The sequence below is a fragment of the Microtus ochrogaster genome, unplaced genomic scaffold (genome assembly GCF_000317375.1).
Source record: "Microtus ochrogaster isolate Prairie Vole_2 unplaced genomic scaffold, MicOch1.0 UNK38, whole genome shotgun sequence".
In the NCBI taxonomy this organism is placed as follows: Eukaryota; Metazoa; Chordata; class Mammalia; order Rodentia; family Cricetidae; genus Microtus; species Microtus ochrogaster.
This window is the reverse complement of record NW_004949136.1, coordinates 3,572,285-3,588,762: the sequence shown is the minus strand read 5'-3', so window position 1 is coordinate 3,588,762 and position 16,478 is coordinate 3,572,285. Positions and strand designations below refer to the sequence as shown.

The following is a 16,478-nucleotide window of genomic DNA, read 5'->3' as shown; positions in this document are numbered from 1 at the left end:
CACCCGTTCTGTTCTAGGCTTCACTGGGTCAATGCCCCATAACCAAGGGGAACTCGTGGGGGAGCTTAGCATCTGAGTTACTGCTGTTGCCTCCCTTCCCAGATCTGCTAAGGGTTCGGCAAGAAGTGGCAGCAGCAACTTTGAGGAGTCCTAGCAGCTTGGATGTACACCTGCCCTCATCTGCAACAGGTCATCGTCGGAAGCAAGGCCTATTTCAGCACCGGGAGGGAACAGTTCCAGCTACTGCCCCGTCCTTCTCTGAAAGGTACTAAGGGGGTGTTTCAGCAAGGCCCCATAGTCTCTAGGCTGGTTAGTTGAGAAGGTCAAGGCCACATCCTGGACCTTATCACATATGTGTGGGTACCGTGTTCAAGGTCCAGTGCAGGAGACTCCTAACACCAGCTGTTGTGAGCAAGAAAATATTTCTGGGGAAGAATATACAGAAAGGACCGTTCCAATTTCCTTGTTGAGCAATTGGGGACCAGCCTAGTAAAGGTGCCCTAGGATAGTGGTGATGTCTTGAGGAAGGCAAAGAGTAAGCCATTTACTATCTGGAATTTGAAGAGCTAAGTGCAGAGGGGGCTGGGGTTACAACTCTAGAGACATCAGAGCTGTTCAAAGTACATACTACCTCCACAGCGGAGTAGTGGAACCAAGGAGAGCTCTGGGCAGGAGCCCCAGGTTTCCTAAACACTCCCCATTCCACCCCACTGGCCACAGACCGCAGCATCTGCGGCTGCCTTCCGTCTCAGGACTGTGGCTAATTACCCCATCGTGTGCCCCTCCCCGCCTGCGCAGGACAGCTCGGGATGAGAGGTGCTCCCCCACCCAGTAATTACTGCTGCAGCCGCCTCCGCCCACAGGGTCAGCGCCTCTGCGCCGCCGGGGAGATTAATTGGCGCCGCCAGCTCGGACGGGGGGGGGGGGGGGGCAGTGCACGACCCGAAGCCAAAACCAGGGACTCAACGACCGCCCGTGGGGTCGGCAATTAGAGGCGGCGGCAGGGGGTGCACCCGGAGGCGGTTACAGGAAAGGGGGAAGGGTGCACAGTCGGAACTGGGCCTGTGTTTACTATTCTGCTGTCCACAGGGAGCTGTCACAGCCACCCCCTTTGCTGTCACCCCAGAATGCCTCCCACATCGCCCTGGGCTCCCATCTCCGACCACCATTTTTTGGGATGCCCACAGCTCTGTGTCAGACCCCAGGTGAGAAAAAGGCGGATATTAAGCCCTTTGTGTAGTTGTAGAGCCCTCTTTAGGTACAGAGGGTCCAGCAAGAATAGCCTGTTCTTTTCTCCCAGGTTATAGCTTTCTGCCCTCTGCCCAGACTGAGATTTTAGCTCGGCAGCAGGAGCTTCTACGGAAACAGAGCTTAGCTCGGTAAGAACCTTGAAGACCAGTGAGAGTCATTTTAAGCATGCCCATGCTGACTCCTGCTGTCTGCCCTTTTGGTCCAGGCTGGAGATGTCGGAGTTGCTTAGGCAGAAAGAACTGGGCAGCTCTCACCGCCCACAACTGGCGCCAGAGGTGGCCTTGCATATCCCTGAGGGTCCAGATGAGCTCCAGCGACGTGGCTCCATGCTGGTTTTGAAACACAGCTCAGCACCACTACTGGCCCTGCCACCCCAGGGACCCCCAGGCCCTGGCTCCCCTACCCCAACCAAGGACTCTGCCCAAAACCAGCCTCAAAAGGGGAGTCTTGGTGCTGCCTCAGCCCAGCTCAGTGAACCCAAGGAGAGGACAGGGGCTGGCCTCTGGGCTCAAGATGTCTCTGAGGAGCCATCCAAGGATTCAGATGGAGAGGACCTTGAGACAGCAGCTGCCAGAGGCGAGGCCTCTACTCCCAGACAAGTCCCAGCAGGAGGGACCAGAGCAGAAGGAAAGAGGCCTCTCTCAGGGTCAACGATGCCCCCTCCACTGCCCCTCGGATTCCCCTGTGGGGCAGTCAGCCCCTACTTCCACACAGGTGGGCAACCCTAGCCACCCACTAATAGGGGGTACCACGGGGAGAAAAATCCTTTGTCACTGAACCAAGAGCTTTAAAAAATTAAGAGAAAGGTCAGGCCCTGGGGGGATGCAATGGAAAAGCCCAGGCCCTAGTAACATCCTTTCAATCTGCAGGCACCATGGGGGGACTCTACAATGATGAAACCACAGCCCCTGAGGATGTCAACAAATGGACTGTAGACGACGTCTGCAACTTCGTGGGGGGCCTGTCTGGCTGTGGCGAGTATGCCAGGGTGAGGGGAGCGGCAGGTCCCTGGAACTAGGCCAGGAGGCCCTGTCCCGAGCAATGTCCCATAAACAACATGAAAGAACCAATCCTTTTGCTGAGTCATTTTTCATACAAGACATACTCTATTCTGTGGGCTTTTCTTTTCCCCAGGTATTCAGAGAACAAGGAATAGATGGAGAGACTTTGCCTCTACTGACAGAAGAACACCTTCTGAATACTATGGGACTGAAGCTAGGGCCTGCCCTTAAGATCAGAGCACAAGTAAGTGTTCTCATCAATCTAGAGAGGGCGGAAGGGTTCTTTGTGACTGGAGATGGTCTCCCAGTCCCCTTTATCTGGCAGGTATTGACCCAGCTTCATCTCTTTGTAGGTAGCCAAGCGCCTGGGCCGTGTCTTCTACATGGCCAGTTTCCCTGTGGCCCTTCCATTGCAGTCAACAAGCCTGCAAGCCCCTGAGCTCAGCCCAGGACAGCAACTCCTGTCCCCAGCAACCACCACATCTCCATATGAGGGGGCCCACCTGCCCACAGGCCGAGCCTCACCCAAGCAGGAGAATGGGTCAGGGACCACAGCTCTGCTCCCAGGGGCCCCAGATCCTTCTCAGCTTCTCTAATGATCTAGCAGGCAACCATTATACACTCCCTGATGCCCATCCTCCAGGGTACTTTTTCTTTTGGTTTTAGATGCAAAAAACACCAAGAATATTTTAAAAGGAAAACATGTGGCTTAAGAAGAAAGTAATGAATTTACAAAGACCTTCTAGGAGTAACTGTAGAGGTCTGCAGACAAACCAAAGAGATAAAGTAGAGAGGCCATGGAGCCTCCCTCCCCCCCCCCCCCCAACTGGGACTACTCTGCAGGTCAGGGTCAGCCTCCTGCTGGGGCAACAGAAGGTTATGCAGAACCAGTTCCCTTTCAGGGTCTAAATGGCTTAGCACACTTGTTCTGTTGTGCTGTAACAATAAAGCCCTGTCTACTGCCCTCTTGCTGCACAATTGTTGGCCTCAAGCCTCCAAGACTTGTCAGGAGGCCCTCAGTCCTCTTCTGAAAGCTGAAGATCCTCCAGCTCATCCTGTGGTCCCTGAGCCAGCTGCCACAGTTCACTTGGGTCCATCCCTGTGTCCGGGTCTCCATCTACAGAGAAAGAAGTATGTACATTCTGCTATATCATGAAGAAGCCAGCCTTAGTAATTACTTATTCATTACTAATTAAATTAATTAATTAAATTTATCAGTGTGCTATAGCTTGCTGTCAGAGTCTTTTGAGTATAGAATAACTGGTACCCCAGGGAGGGGCACAGACCTGGCTTAGGTCTTCTCAGGCTTCACTTCCAGACAGACTGTAGGGCCAGTCTGTTTCACAACAGAAACAACTTACCCTCTGAACTGCTGGCACCCACTTCTTCGTCATCTTCCTCCTGGTCTTCCTCTTCCACTCCTTGGTGAGCTCCCAGGAGCCCGGGTATTCCTGTAGATAAAGAATCATGTGCACACACACAACAGACACCCACTAGGGCAACAGGTCTCAGCAGCAGCAAGAGGACCACTAGCCCTTTCTGTCACCCATATGGAGGCCCCAGCATGGTGGCAATTACCAATAATGAATCCCCAGCTCAAACAGAAGGAAGGCACCAATGAGTGGTATAAGAAACAGGTGTAGACAGGTCAGTGGTGGTGCACGCCTTGAATCCCAGCACTTGGGAGGCAGAGACAGGCAGATCTCTGACTGTGAGTTCAATGCTAGTCTGGACTACAGCACGAGTTCCAGGATAGCCAAGACTACACAGAGAAACCCTGACTCAAATACTCAAATTCTATGTGTGTGTGTGTGTGTGTGAGAGAGAGGGGGGGGGAGGGAGAGAGGGAGGAAAAAGAAACAGGTATGAAGGCTAGAGAGACAGCTCATCAGTTTAAAGACCTGAGTTTGACTCCCAGCACCCACATGGTGGCTCACAACTGTGTTTAACTCCAGTCCCAGAGGATCTAACACTTTCTTCTGACCTCCATGGGCACCAGGCACACATGTTATACACAGACATACATGTAAGCAAAACACACATAGACATGAAAATTTAAAACAAAACAAAATAACAAAAAACAGTGTGCCAGCCAGCCAGCCAGCCAGCCAGCCATGAAATACCTCTGCTGACACACAGCTCTTAAGGACTCCCACCTCAGGCCTTACCTCTCTGAGAGAAGTCTGTGCTGTCCTCTCCCTCAGAACTGTCCAACTCAAACAGGTCTTTTAATTCCTTCCTATCTTCATCCTTCCTGTCTTCCACTCTCCGCCTCTTGATCTCTGGGAAGTTCAGGTCTTCTAGCTTCAAGGATCAGAAACAGAAAAACAGATTGGGGAGGGAGAAGCACAGAGAACTGAGAAGAGCTTAATTCACATCAGCCCCCCCCCCCCGGGTGCCACCCACAGCCAGGCTGCACTCAAACTCACTGTCCCAAACTTCACTCCTTCAGCCCAGACCTGGCCACTTTCTACTAGGCCACCTTCCCAGATCCCAGCCATACCCGTTCTTTGCCACTGATCTCCAGCTGGATCTCACGGTCCCTCAGCTTCCTCCAGTGGCTGTAGTACCTGGTGAGAGGGGTCCCCTCTTCGCGGGCCTGCTTCTCCCAAGCATCCTAAGGATTGGGTAAATTCAAGGCCATGCTCATCTTGGAAAATACTCAAGCATCTACCACACCCTAACTGGTGACCTCAGGCAGTCCAGATGCCAAGTCCCAACCCACCACTGCCAGCTGGTCAGAAACACTGAAGGTCACTCTCTGGCGAAGGCTTCGGATATGTTCTGCATTCTCTTGCACCTTCTCCAGCAGCTGGCGCACCTGCCGGCAGTAGTTAGCTACTTTGCACTCCCGGAGAAAAGATTTCAGCTGCAGAAAGGAAGGGTGAAGTTCAGCTCCAGTGACAGGACTTCTCCCCACCCCAGAGGGGGTCCAGACAGTGGAAAAGCCATGTGGCAATCACAAGGAGACTTGAGGGCCTACTGCCAATCTTCTAACTAGGTCTCACAGGCATAAGGCCTTGCTCCTTTACTCATGTACTCTTGCAGCAGCCTGAGAAGAGCTGTGCATAAACTGTTTTGCTATTTGGATCTTAACTGAAAAACATCTGCTGAACCCGACCATATACCTACGACCTTTAGCACAAAAATAAAGGTATCCTGACTACCTGACATCACCAGCAAAGACAACATGGGGGAGGCCACTACCACATTATACAACCAACAGTAACCAAGCACATGTATACAGCTGTACATGTAACTTCTACCTTCACACATGTACCCGTGTCTATATGAGCCTGAGCCAATGAGCAGCACACCCACCCCAACAAGCCCATGAGAAATAGAGCTAATCCCCTGCCAGCAACAGCTCCCTCCTATGAGAAATGCCTAAGATGGAAACAGCTGAGCAGAGAGCAAACAAGACTCTCATGAGGGGCACAAAAAAAGAGCTGAAAAGAGGGAGAACTACATTTTACACCCAGACCAACCCAGGCTTTAGACTTCCATAGGTAGCCCTGGACCACAATAGGCTCCAGGCAGGCTGGGGGAGGGCCTATAAATTCTTAAGATCCTGGTTGAGTTACCCAGGTCTGGCCCAACTTTGTCAGTGGCTGATAATCCTTCACAAACAAGTTAACTCCACAGTCCCCAGAGAGAACCTCTTCAAACTACCAAGCCAAATGACCATTTTCCCTTGTAATGACCCCGATGGATCTGGCTGCCAGGCAGCTGGATAAGCATGATTTTGTTTCTGATCTTGTAGAACTAGAACAAGGAAGCATCCCTTTTGTTCTTCTATACAATGAAGACAAAGCTACTAAGAGATTGTCCAATTTAGCCACAAAGAGGATGCCAAGGCCAGGGAAGGGGGAGTCAGGTGTTGGTACATACCTGTAGGACAGTGGGCAGCACCAACTCTGGGAAGGCAATGCAATGGGCCTGGCTGTGCAGATATTCCAGGATAAGGTCATATAGCTGTTCCAGAAGGCCATCCTGAGAGGGTGACACAATCTCATCAGATGGTGGAACCCTGAAGTCCATGATCTTATATTTCACCCTGCTCAATCTCTAAGATGGGAGCTATAAAACGGTACTCAGAGCCTTCCCAAGACACACCCAGATTCACAGGGCCTAGGATTACAGAACCATTGATCTATGACTACAGAAACCCCTCAATCCCCATTCTTGAGAGGTGGATCTCTCTGAGTCCAAGGCCAGTCTAATCTATATAGTACGTTCCAGGAAGACAAGGACTACATAATAGAGAGATCTTGTCTCAAAAGAAATCACAAATGCTGCACAATGGTAACCCCTTCCTTGTACTTCAGTAGCTTCTAAAGTCCTTGTGAGCCAACTAAAAGAAAGCCTCAGGCCTTTCCCAGAAGTCCTTCAGCCAGCCTCACCCGGTATGCCTTCTCCTGCAGGTTGGTACTGGACAGTTTCAAGATCACAGAGAAGTTGATGGGCTTGGAGCTCATGCGGCCTGGACGCCTATTGAAGTCCACCTGCTGGAAAATCTATCCACAGGGTTTCAGTCCAACACAATGAAATCCCTCAAGACAAGGATGTACAACTAAAGACAGCCTCAAAGCCCACAGATGCCTCCAGACCCTGTCCACTTTCCAGAGCCCTGAGCCTCTTGACAGGCAACCATAGGACTCCTATGTACACTGAACCACCTTTGGAGGTAGTGGGTATATAGGCCTGGGCCTGAAGTAGCTGCATGCCAGGCACTGTGGGTACAACTAGCAACAAAGAGATACAGAGACAGGTCTCAGGGGAGGGACTGTGTATCCCACACCTCACTAGACTTTGTAGGCTATGGACTTTGACCTTCCCAAGAAAGGAGGGTAGTGGGAACCTAGCATGAGCAGGTAAATCAAGAAGTCACAAGGTACATGAAAAAGCATACAGAGAGAAAGTTCTAAAGCCCCTGACAAGAGAACATGTACAGCAGAATGCTGCTGGCAGCTGAATCAGCTACGCATAATGACAACTGGGGGTGGGGAATACAGGTTCTCTAATCTGAGCAAAAGGTGCTGACTAATATATAGGGCTGGTCTCGATACCCCCTTTTATCCTACCCACAAGGTAAAGAACGGACAGTGATACCCTGAGGGCAGAGAGCTTGATTTCAACCTTTGTGGTTCACTTTCTCAGGAAACCTGCATCTAGTGTGAAGAGCCCAAAGCCAGGTACAGTGAACCAAAGTAGAGGTCAGAATGAGGACTATCCAGGAAAACAAGAAAGGCGTCATGTAAGTCTGAGACTCTGATGGACTAAATGCAGGAGATCTGCAATGACTGCCAAGGCAAAGGGGTCACAGGGTTACAGTCGAAATCTGTACTGGCACAACTGGCAGACTCAGAGGAGAAATGGTTTCCAAGAAACATTTGTGAACCCAACCCAAGTCGTGCCTAGCACAGTCACCTCGAGAATGAAGGGCAGAACAGGGATAAAGGTGCCAATGGCCTGGGACAGCAGCGTCAGGGCACGCACACAATGCATGCGCAATGGATAGAAACGGGCAGTGGGCAACAACCTGAAACAACAAAGAGCAGGACCCTAGTCACCAGCATGGCTGCCCACCGCTTCTGATTGCTCCCTATTCACCAGCATGGCTGCCCACCGCTTCTGATCGCTCCCTATTCACCAGCATGGCTGCCCACCGCTTCTGATCGCTCCCTAGTCACAAGCTCCAGATACAGGAGGGTCACAGTCACCCCTCCAGGGTAAATACTCAGGGTAGTATCCATGAGGAATAGTAATTTATAGTCACCAAACCCAGCAAAATGCTTGGACTTGGGTACTGCCCCACTGCTTAGCTAAGGGACTGAGAGACACCACCAGCTTTAACTTAGTTTCATTCATTCCTGCCTCCGTTTCTTCTCCACCCTCTGCTTGAGTTTCTTTTCTTGCACCACCTTCCCCTTTCCCTTCCTAGCCTGGTCTTCATTGTCCAGAAGAAAGCTCAAGAGGGACACAGAGGCCCCCTCCTGGCCAGAGCAGTATACAGCATATTCACAGCATACCAAAAGCTCTAAGAAATAGATCTGAATGCACAGGAGCCCAAGCAGGCCTGGGAATACATGGGTGTTGCACTGTGGGCAGCTAACCTACTTACCTAAGTGGAGGTTGACTGCCTAAAATCTACAACCAGTTCATCTTTTCAGACCCTTCCACAGAAATCACCAAAACCTGCCAGGTGGTGGTGGCACACGCCTTTAATCCCAGTACTTGGGAGGCAGAGGCAGGCGGATCTCTGTGAGTTTGAGGCTAGCCTGGGCTACAAGAGCTAGTTCCAGGACAGGCTCCAAAGTGACAGAGAAACCCTGTCTTGGGGAAAAAAAAAAAAAAAGGAAAAGAAACCACCAAAACCCAGACACAAAGGCTCTAATATTTAAGGTCTGCCTGCCCCCCAAAAATTCTTTGTATAATGTGACCCACTGAAGCTGACCGATTAGAAACCTCTACGCTATACCAAGAGCACTGCTCCCAACCCCCAGGACAATCTAACACAGACCCGCCCTTGAACTCACTTGATGCAGCCAATGATGATCTGTGAGAGCGGGTAGATTAGGGGCTGTAGAACCTCGCTGGAACCAAGGGTACTCAGGACTCGGCACCATAAGTAGAGGCAGTGCACATACTGCCAGTTGTACACAGACTGGTATGTCTCCTGGTGAAAATGGAGTCCAACTTTAAGGCCCATTCTTCCCTGCCAGAATCACCCAAAGCATCTCCCCAGATGAGATGAACTATTTACCTCATAGAAGGTAGCATCCAGCGTACCCCAGGGGGCTACTAGTTTGGAAGGGCCTGACTATGTACCTTCTTGCCTGTGGTCATGGCATTACGCAAGTGGACTGCAAGCTGGCGAATGTAAAGAAAGGCGTGTTGATAGGAGACGCTGGGGTCCAGGGCAAGCAGTTCGGTCAGTGTCCGCTGCATGAAGCTTATGAGGGGCAGGGTACTGGGAGACGTGAACTTGCAGTTTCTCACATACATGATGTACATTTGCTGACAGACAAACCAAAGACAAGACACACCTGAGCAACCACGGCTCCGACTTTCCACCAGAACTGCTATCCCAAACAGCCTGACCACTTAGCTGCAGACCCCTTTCCTGTATGTTCCCAGCACTCCCAGACTCTGATGTTTCTCAGCATACACACTTGCACCCACCAGCCTCAGGAATATAAACTAAGATATTCAGAAGAGAGGAAGGTGTGTAAGAGAGAAGTAAGCTGAGGAATAGGCAAGAACAGGACTAAAGACCTAGGAAATAGAGGATATGTTCTGCTTCATGCTAAGTCTATACACTGGGGACTCCAGGGGATCTCCATGTGCAGGAGGGCCACCCTGGTCTTTGAGCTGGACAGCACGGTCTGATTCTGGTCATATCTAATCCTATTTTCCAGCTACAACTATCTCATCTCTGGGGGAAAAAAGTCCCCTTGCCTCTCCCAATGCTCCCAGTTAGTGTATCAGAGTCCAGGCAGAACCCAAAAGACTTTCAATTCCTGTTCCCATCACCACTCTATTTTCTTGGTAAGAAAGCTGTGATGAGCCCAGAGTCTGGTGTCAGGTTTAAGACTGTCTGCCAGGCACTCAGGCTTATTCCTAACACAGACCTTAATGAACAGATAGAAGACCCACACTACCTTCAGGATGGGACCAAGGAAGGATTCCTTCTTGTGCCGGCAAACTCTAATGAGTACCAGGAAGGCCAGGACCCGCAGAGATTCTTCACCCGTGCTCCACAGAACCACCATCCTCTGAAAAAGAGATACACCATCGCCTTTCCTGGCCTAGGACCCTCCATGACTAGCTGGCATGCATCAGTGGAGCCTAGTCTCACATTACTAAGGTATGCTGCCCTGACCTTTGGTGGGGTATAAAGAAAACATCAGGAACAAGTATAGGCATAAATGCTGTCTCTCCTCTAGCCAAAGTAGAACAAGAAAGGCAGCCATATGCAGCCCCTAGCTACAACAACACAGCAGGATGGGCTAACACACCTTGAGTAACATTCGGCACTGCTTAGGGAAAGTCAGGTAGTAAGGAACCAAGCTGCTGACATGCTGCAGGACAGCTGCAGACACCGTGGCTTCAGTCAAACAGGCTACCAGCTGAAAAAGCAGAAGAAAATGGTGAGGCCCAAACTCCTTCGAATTACCAGGCATGACCAAGCCTGAGGATTCTGTTCTTTTTCCCCTTGGTTTTTTGAGACAGAGCTTCTCTGTGTAGCATTGCTCTGTGACCAGGCTGGCCTCAAACTCACTAAGCTCTCTCTGCCTCCCAAGTGCTGGGATTAAAAACGTGCACCACCACCACCCAGCTCCTCCTGGGATTCTTTACCCACCAGAACAGTACCTGTACAACTGCACTCAGGTATGTTTTGACATCCACACGGAGCTTCCCCCAGAGTGGGCTACTAGATGGCAGCAGCATCCTGCAGGGACCACACCCACCCCATTACTGCAATCAGACACAAGTCTGCCCAGGTACAGGGCATATAACCTGGTCCCATACACAAAAGCTGAGACACTCCTTACAGCTGGTAGATGCAGGGACTTACCAGGGCTTTCTTGAGCACAGCCGAGACAGACACCTGCAAGCAACACCCGCCCCTAGAAAAGACCGCCAGCTTGGCCAGAGTTCACCTCCTCACCTGTTGCTATCCTTTGGTGCCTTTCCAAACAGCAGCTTCTGAAGGCAACCAAAGAGGTCTCTAATGCAGAAAGTAACCAGAGCGTTGAACACTGAAAGGAACAAAAGTGTCATTCACCCATCTAACAGACAAAGGTGCTACAATGGAGCCCAAGACAGTGCCCTCACCCCAGCTCACCAGCACTATCTGTGACCTGGAACCTGCAAATCTCAGTAGCTTCCTGCTCTCCTTGGGTGGTGGCTACAGCTGCTCGGAATGCCTGCACAACTTCATGGAACAGCTTGGGAGTAAGGTGGTGCTGAAGGGGCAAGAGATGGAGATCACTAGGAGAGCAGCACACAGTACCTGGCTCCAGAAACCTGTTCCAAGTTGAAAAGGTGTTCCTAACCGACAATCCCAGGCCAAGGGCAATAGTGGGGCTGAGACCACTGAACCACAAGCCAACAACAAAAAGGAATTGAAATATAACCTCCTTGAATAGGCAGTCTGTCTCCTGTATTACAGATCTGCTCAAGACAGTATATGGGAATTCTCCCTTTCCACTCCCGTCCCCAGAGAAACCAACATGAGAGCAAGCATGATAGCTCATATTTATACCAGCACTGGAAAAACAAAGGCATGAAGATACTGCAAGTTTAAGGCCAAACTGTTCAAAGTCAGCCACCAGGGTTACAAAGAGATATCTTAGCCGGGTGGTGGTGGCGCACGCCTTTAATTCCAGCACTCGGGAGGCAGAGGCAGGTGGATCTCTGTGAGTTCAAGGCTAGCCTGGTCTACAAGAGCCTATTTCCTATTTCATTTCCTATTTCCCAGCGAACAAATAATGCTAAAAGTCCAACCATGTCTCTAAAAGCTCATGTAGTAGAAATTTAATATCCAAATTTATATGGTGGTATTTGGAAGTACATGAAATGATGGGCTTCAGGACTCTACAATGGCATTAGTAGGCTTTTAAGACAAACTTGTCTCCTGACAAGTGTGGTGGTGCACACCTTTAATCCCCATGCTCAGGAGACAGAGACAGATCTACATAGCTCCAGGTCAGCCAGAACTGCATAATGAGACCCTGTCTCAAAAACCAAAAACAAAACAAAAAAGACAGGAACTGGGAGTGGTGGTGGGTCTTTAATCCCGGTACTTGGGAAGCAAAGTCAGGTGAGTTCGAACTCTGTGAGTTTGAGGCCAGCCTGGTCTACAAAGAGAGTTCCAGGACAGTCAGGGCTATTATAGAAAAACCCTGTCTCTAAAAATAAAAAAGACGCAGGGCTCACGATAGCACACTGGCCTAGAATGTACAAGTTCCTAAGCTTGATATCTAACAACCCAGAACACAGATATCAGAATAAGTATCACAGCACGAGGCCTTTACCAAAGATCATCACCATGCTCAGACCTGTAAACTTCCAGCAATGTGAGCCAATTAAGTTTCCTTACAAATTACCTAGTCTGGGGCTGGAGAGATGGTTTGGCAGTTAAGAGTACTGACTGTTCTTTCAGATGACCGAGGTTCAATTTCCAGCACCCACATGGTAGTTCACAACCATGTGTTATCTATCCATGTGGTACACCAACATATATGCAGGTGAAATACACATAAGTAAATAAAAATTACAACAACAAAAATTGCCCAGTATGTGATATCCCATTACAATAACAGAAAAGGAAAGGAAACAAACTCTATGCCCACCCCACAATGGCCAGGATTCTAACAGAGAGATCAAAAAGAAGGGGGCAGGACTATGCACTGTAACTAAGGAGATGCAGCTGGAAGACCCTGGCACTCAGAAAGACCTTTACTGTCTAGTTCCCAGAAACACACTCTTTTCACCTACACAATGATACCTCAAACGAGGCAAGGACAGAGACTCCTGCCTGTGGAAATCCAGCCACCCAGCTTATATTGCCTCTCACCATGGCCCCCTGCTTCCATTTCTCCACCATTGCAAGGGTCACCGGTATAGGCTCATTCTTCTTCCTTTGCAGTTCTCTGGGGGATGTGTCACCATCCTCTTCTCCACCCTCCTCAGTCTCACTTGCTTCCTGTACCAGATACAAGAAGACAGATTTGGAGCAGGGTATAGAAGTCACAGGTGCCCCACCACCCAGGTCTGCCAGGTTTCACCTCCAGCATGTCTGGCAGGGAGTGGAATTGCTCCTCTTCCTCCTCAGAACTGTCTGAGTCATTGAAATCCAGTAAACTCCGGTCATTCTCCTGCAGGAACTTGTAGAACTCAGGGTCTCTATCCTTCAGTCGAGAGAGCTGATCTTTGTGTTCAGAAGCACACCCCTTATGTGAGCTAAGAAAGTGGGTGTCAGTAAGGCAGTGAAAAACCAAACGGAAGGAGTTTTTTGTCCTTCCACATAGCCAGCTTGCTTGCTGCCTCAATGAGACCATATTAGTATGTTCCCTTCACAGTAGATACCAATGACAAGCAGGAGAATTTTCCTAAGATAAATCATCAGGTTCATCTGTCTTCCATACTAACACACACAGCATCTCTGACAGTGTTTCGACACAATCATTTCAAATTCAGCATAGAATCGGGGCTCTCCCAGACTAGCCGAGAACCCACCACGCTCACCCCATTGTTGTAAACTGTCATTAGCTCCCCTACAGTAACACCTCCAAACCATGTGTGACACTTCCGGGCAACCCACAACAACCCGAGATCCCCTTTTGTACTGTGAATTTCATTTCACTGCTCAACCCTGAGACAGCTTCCCATTTTACTAAGAGATCTTACAGAATCAGGTCCCCTCGCTGTCACTCTGAGCTCATCGCGGGCTACTTTCCTGGGTCTGCTGTTCTGCCACAGCCACGCTCTAATTCCTCAAAGGCTGTCCATTTTAAGTCCTTTGCAGTTTAATATCAAGTTCTGTCCCCAACTCCTGCAAACACGTCCTGCTACATCCGGTTTTCCCTTCCACTCATAGCATGTTTTCTCCAACACATGATAACCACTGGCTTATCCAGTACCAAGTGTTTTCCTTGGTTTAAAAAAAGAAAGAAAGGGGGCTAGAGAGATGGCTCAGTGGTTAAGAGCATTGCCTGTTCTTCCAAAGGTCCTGAGTTCAATTCCCAGCAACCACATGGTGGCTCACAACCATCTGTAATGAGATCTGGTTCAGACATACAGACAGAATATTGTACACATAATAAATAACTATTTAAAAAAAAAAGAAGCCGGGCGGTGGTGGCGCACGCCTTTAATCCCAGCACTCGGGAGGCAGAGGCAGGCGGATCTCTGTGAGTTCTAGGCCAGCCTGGTCTACAAGAGCTAGTGCCAGGACAGGAACCAAAAACTACGGAGAAACCCTGTCTCGAAAAATAAAAAAAAAAAAAAAAAGAAAAAAAAAGAAAGAAAGAAAGCCTTCAACACTGTCGGTCAACGCACGTCGGCGTAGAGACGGCTGACCCACGGTTCTGCTAACAGTGCGGAACCAAAGATCATTGTGGCGAGGACGGGGTGGGGCAGGTTCTCACCTGGATGGGGTGCGCGTGTCCTGCTGCTCCCGGGTAGGGAGAGCTCTTCGCCTTTTTGTCTCCCGCGCCGCAACCTCCCTGACGTCCTCCGGCTCCGACTCGGACTCGGACTCAAAGCCAGAAGCCAAGAACTCGTCTACTGTCAGCTCCTCAAGTCGCCTGCAGGTTATATCAGGTCACCACTTCTGCCAGCTCTCCAGCCTCACTTAGGAACAGAACCCCAGGAGCGAGCGCCTGCCGGAGTCCGGCAGCCCAGTTACTCAACTCACCTCTTGGGAGCGCGCGACGTAGCCATGTTGTTCAAAGCGGCGTGCGTCTCTCTTCCGGGCCCAGAATGCCGCGCGCCGCCGCACTTCCTCTCGCGAGCCCCGCCCGCCCTACCATGGTGGTGGCTTTAGGGTTCTCGTGTGGTGCTGCTGGCATCTCCAGGCGGGAGGCTGCCTTCGTCCTCTCGGCGCAGCAGGTGTGCTAAACTTCTGCACAAATCCACGGAGTGCAGGCTGACCGGCACTCACAGCTCAGTTCCTTCCATAAAACGCAGTAACATTGGTTCCCACTCGGGAAACAAAATGCTGGAAATTCGGACAGCCCTGCCTTCAGCTCATCTGTACTGTGTGTGCAGTGCAGTGCCTCTGACAGCAGGGCTTACAAATGGTGCTTAGAAATCAATAACAAAAGCTGTTGGTCCGGAGTCAGTGAGCTCACCCGAGCTGGAGAACCTGCTTAGAACTGAAAATGTGGGTGACAGTCCTGCGCCTTGGGCAGTTTGTGGGGCCGCTGGCAGAGGGACCACTATTTATCCCTAGTGCATGAACTGACTTTTTGGAGCCCGTTTCCTATGAAGGGATACTTTGCTCAGCCTACACACAGGAGGGAGGGCCTTGGTCCTGCCTCGATGAAATGTGACTGACTTTGTTGACTGCCCATGGGAGGCCTTACCCTCTCTGAAGAGTGGATAGGGTGGGGGGAGCAGGAGGAGGGGAGAGGGGAGGAAATGGGATTATTATGTAAAAAGTTTAAAAATTATTTTAAAAAAAAGAAGTGGCTCTAGTGAGATTAAAAACAAAGGCGGGCATAAAAGGCAACACAGACACAGTCAGTTCATCAGAAATCAGAAGAGGGGCTGGAGAGATGGCTCAGCAATTAAGAGCCATGGCTACTTTTGCAGAGGACCCAGGTTCGATTTCCAGCACCCACGTGGTGGCTCACAACTACCTACAGCTCCAGTTTAAAGAAACCTGATGATGTATGTCCTCTTCTGGCCTCCATAAATACTGTATAGGAATGATGTATTTAAAATCACAATCTCTCCCTCCCACCCACCCCGTCTATACACACACACACACACACACACACACACACACGAATAAATATTTGTTTTTTCTAGACAGGGTTTCTCTGTGTGGCCCAGCCCCCGCCTCCATTTTTTTTTTTTTTTATTTTAATCCAGGGGATGGCCGGGCAATGGTGGTGCGCGCCTTTAATCTCAGCACTCAGGAGGCAAAGGCAGGCGAATCTCTGAATTCGAGGCCAGCCTGGTCTACAGAGCGAGTTCTAGGTCTAGGACAGCCAGAGCTACACAAAGAGACCGTCTCGAATAAATAAACAAACAAATGAGGGGCTGGAGAGATGGCTCGGACTTAAGAGCACTAGACCGCTCTTTCAGAGGACTCAGGTTCAGTTCCCAGCATCCACAGGGTGGTTTACAACTGTCTGTGACAGAGTACAAGATCTGATGCTCTCTTCTGGTCTCCGTAGGCATTGCACGCACACAGTTTATATAATATACAAACAAGCAAAACATCCATACACATAAATTATTATTTTTTAAGTCAGAGGACACCTAATTTCTTGGCGAGCCTGAGTGTGACAAGAAAGAATGCTGTATCCATCTCGATGGATATAACACAACACCTAGCAGACCCTGGCAGACCCCCTTCATCTAACGCTCAAATATGTATGTGTAGGAACGCTGAAACATGAAAGAAGTTACCTTTCCGCACGCTTGTGAAAGGGAAGCCTGACCTTAAGACTCGAGCGCTTGAATCCAGCGCGACAACAATATCGA

General features: G+C 50.0%; 2 protein-coding genes across 2 annotated transcripts in view; one reads left to right on the top strand and one right to left on the bottom strand.

Annotated features, from left to right (window-relative positions):
- Samd11 (sterile alpha motif domain containing 11) overlaps positions 1–3,068 on the top strand; it is a 16,720-nt gene extending 13,652 nt beyond the window's left edge. The window contains exons 8-14 of the mRNA XM_026790040.1: positions 103–265; positions 1,090–1,205; positions 1,301–1,379; positions 1,457–1,965; positions 2,121–2,239; positions 2,386–2,496; positions 2,606–3,068. Of these exons, the coding sequence (XP_026645841.1) occupies positions 103–265; positions 1,090–1,205; positions 1,301–1,379; positions 1,457–1,965; positions 2,121–2,239; positions 2,386–2,496; positions 2,606–2,848 (1,340 nt within the window). The 3' untranslated portion in view covers positions 2,849–3,068. The remainder of the gene's footprint in view (positions 1–102; positions 266–1,089; positions 1,206–1,300; positions 1,380–1,456; positions 1,966–2,120; positions 2,240–2,385; positions 2,497–2,605) is intronic.
- On the bottom strand, positions 2,983–16,478 carry Noc2l (NOC2 like nucleolar associated transcriptional repressor). Its single transcript, XM_013354302.2, has 20 exons — positions 16,404–16,478; positions 14,680–14,935; positions 14,411–14,569; positions 13,049–13,223; positions 12,838–12,966; positions 11,104–11,224; positions 10,927–11,017; positions 10,629–10,707; positions 10,274–10,384; positions 9,917–10,030; positions 9,084–9,272; positions 8,792–8,931; positions 7,683–7,794; positions 6,656–6,769; positions 6,144–6,245; positions 4,978–5,121; positions 4,756–4,869; positions 4,421–4,556; positions 3,614–3,703; positions 2,983–3,369 (listed from the first exon to the last, which is right to left on the bottom strand). The coding sequence occupies exons 2-20, from the start codon at positions 14,703–14,705 to the stop codon at positions 3,269–3,271; spliced, it is 2,247 nt and encodes a 748-aa protein (XP_013209756.1). The 5' UTR covers positions 14,706–14,935; positions 16,404–16,478; the 3' UTR covers positions 2,983–3,268.

Excerpts from the sequence above, each read along its gene's own strand:
- Noc2l (XM_013354302.2), bottom strand. The coding sequence starts at position 14,705 with ATGGCTACGTCGCGCGCTCCCAAGAG. Across the intron at positions 11,018-11,103 it reads CCAGGTCACAGATAGTGCTG|TGTTCAACGCTCTGGTTACT; the intron begins GTGAGCTGGGGT and ends TGTTCCTTTCAG. Across the intron at positions 6,770-7,682 it reads TTCTGCCCTTCATTCTCGAG|ATTTTCCAGCAGGTGGACTT; the intron begins GTGACTGTGCTA and ends CCCTGTGGATAG.